General features: G+C 42.4%; 2 protein-coding genes across 2 annotated transcripts in view; one reads left to right on the top strand and one right to left on the bottom strand.

The window, feature by feature from the left end:
- LOC117937132 (putative neutrophil cytosol factor 1C) overlaps nt 1-1,842 on the top strand; it is a 2,853-nt gene extending 1,011 nt beyond the window's left edge. Inside the window, exons 4-6 of the mRNA XM_034860847.1 lie at nt 73-201; nt 521-638; nt 918-1,842. Of these exons, the coding sequence (XP_034716738.1) occupies nt 73-201; nt 521-638; nt 918-1,560 (890 nt within the window). The 3' untranslated portion in view covers nt 1,561-1,842. The remainder of the gene's footprint in view (nt 1-72; nt 202-520; nt 639-917) is intronic.
- The window catches only part of LOC117937245 (suppressor protein SRP40-like), a 7,499-nt gene extending 1,470 nt beyond the window's left edge, over nt 1-6,029 (bottom strand). The window contains exons 1-2 of the mRNA XM_034861059.1: nt 5,140-6,029; nt 654-657 (exon numbers count right to left, since the gene is read on the bottom strand). Of these exons, the coding sequence (XP_034716950.1) occupies nt 5,480-5,899 (420 nt within the window). The 5' untranslated portion in view covers nt 5,900-6,029 and the 3' untranslated portion in view covers nt 654-657; nt 5,140-5,479. The remainder of the gene's footprint in view (nt 1-653; nt 658-5,139) is intronic.
- Nucleotides 6,030-6,035: the final 6 nt, after the last annotated feature.

Raw genomic sequence — 6,035 nt, 5'->3', positions numbered from 1 at the left:
TGCAGCTGCTTACTGAAAATCAGCACACACAAACAAACATGAGCCTTATAGTCATTTCATTTATGCTGAAAGAATATTTGATTTCCTCTCCAGGTTGGTGGCTGGTGGAGAACGAGGATAAGGTTTTGGCTTGGTTCCCTGCTCCCTACCTGGAGTTATGGGATGGAGAGGATGGTGACAACGCTGAATTCCAGCTTGCAGGTGTGTGTCACTTGTTGTCACGGTTAAATATTAATGTGCATAATGAACGTAGAAATAACTGATCTAATTTAACAAGCTTGATCATATAACTGTTCCTGTGTGAGCCTGACATTACTGTACCAATCCAAGCATGCAAGATGCACATACTTTAAATTATCAAACCTTTTGTTACCGTAGAAAACAGCCAATAGTGGGGAATGTTACTTAACCATTGGAAGTCAACATAGATCCATTTCCCTTCACTAAAACTCACTTTTATGAAGATGATCTCAAGATCTACGGCGGTTCCTAAACTAGTTTTCTACTTTGCGACCCTTAGGTGCCCTGTACTGTGCTGTGAGGAGTTACTCAACTACGAAGAATGACGAGGTGTCTGTGCCCATTGGCGCTGTAGTGGAGGTGCTGAGGAAGTCTGACAACGGCTGGTGGCTCATCAGGTACACCAATCTTACCTGTCTGCACTGCAAACAACAGAAAAAAGAAACAAAGAGCACATTAAAAGAGGCCAGGGTGAAGCGTTCATGAATGCCTGTTCATTGTCTTTTAATGCAAACATATCACAAACGTGCCATATCTGTTCAGAGAGTTAGAAAGGTGTTTTAAATGTCAAATATTTCTGCAACATTGTAAAATGTCATGAAGTCTAAACTTAACTTTATGGTGTTGTTTTTTTTCAATTGTTGAACAAAGTTCATATGAATTACATTTTCTTTCAGATTCAATGGCAAGGCAGGTTACATCCCCTCCATGAACCTGCAGCCGTACAACAACCCACGGTCAGGCCTCTACAGCCTGCAGAGAAAGCTGCACAGCTCCGCTCTGAACCTGGCAACCAGCACGGAGCCTCAGGCTTCTCATGCACCCTGCGTCAGCGAGGAAATCAGGGGCTCTGCAGGTCAGTCCAGAGCAGAGTCCAGTGTGCTTGGGCGTCTCCACAAGGCCCGATCACTGGACGTCCTCTCTGAGACCCGCTTGCAAACACAGATGGAGAGGAACGTCTCAACCTCAGACCGCCTTGCACGCAGCAACAGCAGCAGTAGCAACAGAAGCACCGAGACCAGCTTCTCCAGCTTCTCTTCAAGCAGAAAATGTTCCTTAATTTCCGCAGCCTCACCCCAATCCAGTGGGAGCAGCTTTCCTGATCTCAGCCTCTCGGACCGCCGCAGCTCAAACACTAGCTCTGAGAGCTATGGATCTGTCAGCTCCAAAGGAAGGGAGACAGCCTTAAACGCTCCCATGGTGCCACCCAGACCCAAAACTGAGGAGATTCTGAACCGCTGCACCACCATGACTCGCAAGGCAGCCCTGGCCACCAAGACCCAGCTTCAGATTCAGCCAGAGTCCATCCACAGCCGCTAGGCAATCATAAGCCTCTGATGTATATCATGTGTTTTTTATATGTATTCATGTAAACATGTAATCAGCCAGTCCAGGTCATACCAGTTAGTCACACAGTTTATTTCAGTATTCTTCTCAATACTTTTCACCATTCTGTCTCACTCAGTTCCTTCTCCTTTATCCTCTGGTTCTCTTTGTTTCCCAGTTTAACCACTTCCTTCCCTTTTCCCTCCGAAACATAATCACTCAATTACCACTCCCCTCACCTGTCCCTGCAATCTTCCACACAACCTTGACAAGATAAATATGCTGAATGATGTCCAATGATGTTTATACTGTATACTGTATGTCCCATTTGATCAAATGGAACATGGCACTTTATTTATGAATATTTAACTAAGTGTAAGAAAAATAGTAATATTAATTAAAGCTGCAAGCAGCGTTGGACGGGCCCTCGCTCCTCTGCGCGCATCGGGGTTACTGGCGGACGGCGCTCCTTGCAACCGTGCATTTCTTTACGGTGTGGAGATAGTACAGACCAAATTTAAAGTTTGTTAGAGTATAGCACCTTGACTTTTAGGTCTACTTCCTGTTGCCAGTAGGGGGTGCTATGACTTTGAGCCAATATCAGCCTTCATATGTCGTCAGGGTCAGAGACTTATGAATCCTGAAATGTTTTGAGCCAATTGGCCGATGTACACTCAAGTTACACCCACTTCCTTTTTGGATGACGAAATGCACAAAATGGCCGCACCGCCACGGCCATGTCCTATGACGAAAAGGTTTTCTTTAATTGACTTTTCATCTCTAAGGTCTTAGGCACAGAAAAAATTTGAAGTGAATCGGATTAAATTTCTTGTATGAGTTTGTGGAATTACGACATTTGGAAATGGCCAAAATTGCCCATTCAAACTTCAATCTTAAACCTTCAATTCAAAATGACAGTCTTCCTGTTGGGTTTAGGATTGTCCTCCAATGAGCGTTTTTGTAAGTCTTGACATGCTACATATGTGTACCAAGTTAGATATTAAACGTACTGCAGGGGGTCAATTTCATTTAACTTTATAGGGCGCTAGCGAGACCTTTTTTTGCGCCTATTCCCGAAACTCCTCACAATATTTAAAATTTGTCGTTGTTGACGCTTGGGCCCTAGTAATGTAGCTTCAGTGAAGCGTTAGAAGGAGCAGGTACAAGAAAGTTTATGTGATATTGCTACATAGTAGTAAACAGTAATTTTGTTAACCTTTGAAGCAACTTGAGGGCAAATTTACCTGGATTTTTAAAGTAAACTGTATTTGATGTATCTATCTTTACTAACTGATAAGAGAAAACACTCTTTCCCAGCAGTGATGTTTACTTTTTATTATGTAATATTTTATCATCTCATGTATTCTACATAAACACTTTCTCCTGATGGAAATAAAGTGATAGCCTCAAGCAAGCCACCCTTTGTAAATAGCAGCATAGAGCCTGTCAAAGAATAGAATGCCAGGGTGAAGGCTTTTTGATGGACTTCCAATTGAAATATGACAGACCTGGTTAACAAGCTGTCAGCTGACAGAAAGGAAGTCCAGTTTCCAGTCAGAACATGTTCTCAATTAATTATTGCATTCTCTAGTATGTCTATTGTTCTCTCCTTCATGTTCAGCATATGTACCGTACGTATTGTAAAATGAACATATAATAAAATCTAACTGTCACCATCAAAAATCACCAGATGTAATTTATTGGTTATTAGTTTAATAAATGATTCATCATTTACTGTAATGAATAGTGGCAGAAATGGCATTAGTAGCTGGACATATTATGGACTAGCAAATCACAGTTTTGACTGCAGAGGGCCCAAAGAATGGTTCCCTCGAGCCAGGCACCAAACCACCCCCTCACTCTGACATCTCTCTCCACCAGTGAACATAGCACGTTTGTTAACAGAATGAAAAATAACATTCTGTTTCTGTTACTAGAGCAAAATGCCAGCTCAATTATTACCACTTACCATCTCTGCTTCTCTCTGCATGTTTTTGCTCCTTCATTACATTGTTGCAGATTCCATGACACGTTCACATGTTCAGCACATTTTCTGTGTGTGTATGTGTGTGTGTGTGTGTGTGTGTGTGTGTGTGTGTGTTTGTGCGTGTGCGTATGCAGGGTGTGTATTTCATATGTGTCATATATTTACCGGAATGACACAAACATGCAAGTCAAGTATTTTGGAAAGGTAATTACCCTTTTTCAGAAGGGTGGTTACCCTTTTTAGTTAGTTTACTTACCTTAAGTAGTTCACCTAGAGTAACTACCCTTTTGAAAAAGAGTAACTACCCTTCTTAGGGTACCCTAAGGTTAATAATGCTAAAGTTATGGAGGTTGCACCTATGTTATTGTTTTGTTAGGGGTGTATGTGTTTTTTTCTCTCCCAACAATTCAGGTGGTTCAAAAGGATAATAAGTGTGTTTTGTGTAATGTTAGAATGGGGGTGGGATGGGTGGGAGTAGGACTGCGACGAGTTAGTGGAGAGGAAAAGGAAGCCAAACAAGATCATTACAAATTGCCATGTCAATGCAAGACACGTTGGATAAAGACAGAAATAGAGGAGAGGGGACTTTTTGTACCTGGAATGTCAATGGGTTTAACGAACCAGTTAAAAGGGGCAAGGTTCTGGCCCACTTAAAGCTGATGTGATCTTCTTGCAAGAAACCCATCTGAAAAATTATGCTCAAAATAAACTTAGATGTATCTGGATAAGCCAAGTATTTTAAACATCATAGTTTTCTACAAAAGGCATGTGGGGCGGCCACATTGATCCGGAGTGGAGATCCTTTTAGGTACCAATCCACCATTCAGGACAAAGATGGGAAATATGTTATGGTAATGGGGGAAATGCACTCAATTCCAATGACACTATTAAATGTATACGGCCCAAATCACAACGATCCAAAATTCTTCAGAAACACATTTGGTTTGAATCCCAGACATGTCCACCATACAATTTATTATCAGTGGAAATTTTTATGCGGTGTTAGACTCACATCGGGACAGGTCTTTTACTCAAAGGATTATAAACACGAATGAAAGCGGCCTCATTAACACACACGGATATGGAATAACATATATATGTATATCCGTAGGAATAAAGTCATCACTGAATAGCAATCTGTGGCCAGAGATGTATAAAGCTTTGACTGTAGCTGTGGTGCAGCACTGTGCATTCAGATATTTGAAAAAAAATAAAAAAATTTAAGGTAGAAATACCAGAAAAGATACGGTTACATGCATACATACCCACTGTCATATGCCCTCAGTCTATATTCAGGGACAACTTGTTACTTTGGTTGTTTAATTGAGATTTTATTGACATGTTTGTGTTAAAGTTACATAATGACGCTGCATTGTGAACAGGTTATAATGAAGCACATACTGCAGACAATATACATAATATACATATTCATACGATGAGCAACAAAAAGAAAGTTAAGGTAATTGTTGATTAAGAAAATGCCCTGACAGGATAATTCTTTTGCTTCACAGATTTCAATATCCTAACTTGGAAGTCAATCAAAAAGCCTTCACACCGGCATTCAGTCTATTCATTGAGGTGTTGACATGACAATGTCACATACATTTACTCGTACCTGCTCCTTCTAACGCTTCACTGAAGCTACATTATTATTAATGTTATTATTTTCTTACACTGAGTGAAATATTACAACAAAGGTGCCATGCTCTATTTTAACAAAAGGGCCTTATTTAAACATCATCTTGCGCCATTGAGCATACCTTTAGCTTGTCAAGGTTGCTTTCTCCCCCATCTTTGGTACGACAAGAATTTAAAATAGAAATATGAACAATGCTGCATTAAACGCATTTGACTGACAGACCCTGTAGGGTCAAACAGATTAAGTATGTTACATGAATATATTGTTAATCAGAGGCTTATGATTCCCTAGCGGCTGTGGATGGACTCTGGCTGACTCTGAAGCCGGGTCTTGGTGGCCAGGGCTGCCTTGCGGGTCATGGTGGTGCAGCGGTTTAGGATCTCCTCAGTTTTGGGTCTGGGTGGCACCTGGGGAGCGTTTAAGGCTGTCTCCCTGCTTATGGGGCTGACAGATCCAGAGCTCTCAGAGCTAGTGTTGGAGCTGCGGCGGTCCGAGAGGCTGAGATCAGATCTCTCACTGTCGCTGACGTTGGGCTGGGGTGAGGCTGCAGGATTGCCTGTGCAGCTCTCACACTGCGCTTCCTCTTTCAAACTAGAGGATGAGTCGCTACTGGAGGAGAAGCTGGAGAAGCTGGTCTCGGTGCTTGTGCTGCTTGTGTTGCTCGTGCTGCGTGCACGGCGGTCTGAGGTCGAGACGTCCCTCTCCATCTGGGTTTGCAAGCGGGTCTCAGAGAGGACGTCCAGGGATTGGGCCTTGTGGAGACGTCCAAGCACACTGGACTCTGCTCTGGACTGACCTGCAGAGCCCCTGATTTCCTCGCTGACGCAGGGTGCATGAGAAGCC

The sequence above is a fragment of the Etheostoma cragini genome, chromosome 21 (assembly GCF_013103735.1).
Source record: "Etheostoma cragini isolate CJK2018 chromosome 21, CSU_Ecrag_1.0, whole genome shotgun sequence".
NCBI classification, from domain to species: domain Eukaryota; kingdom Metazoa; phylum Chordata; class Actinopteri; order Perciformes; family Percidae; genus Etheostoma; species Etheostoma cragini.
Note: the sequence above shows the minus strand (reverse complement) of the source record. Positions and strands in the feature narration are given on the sequence as shown.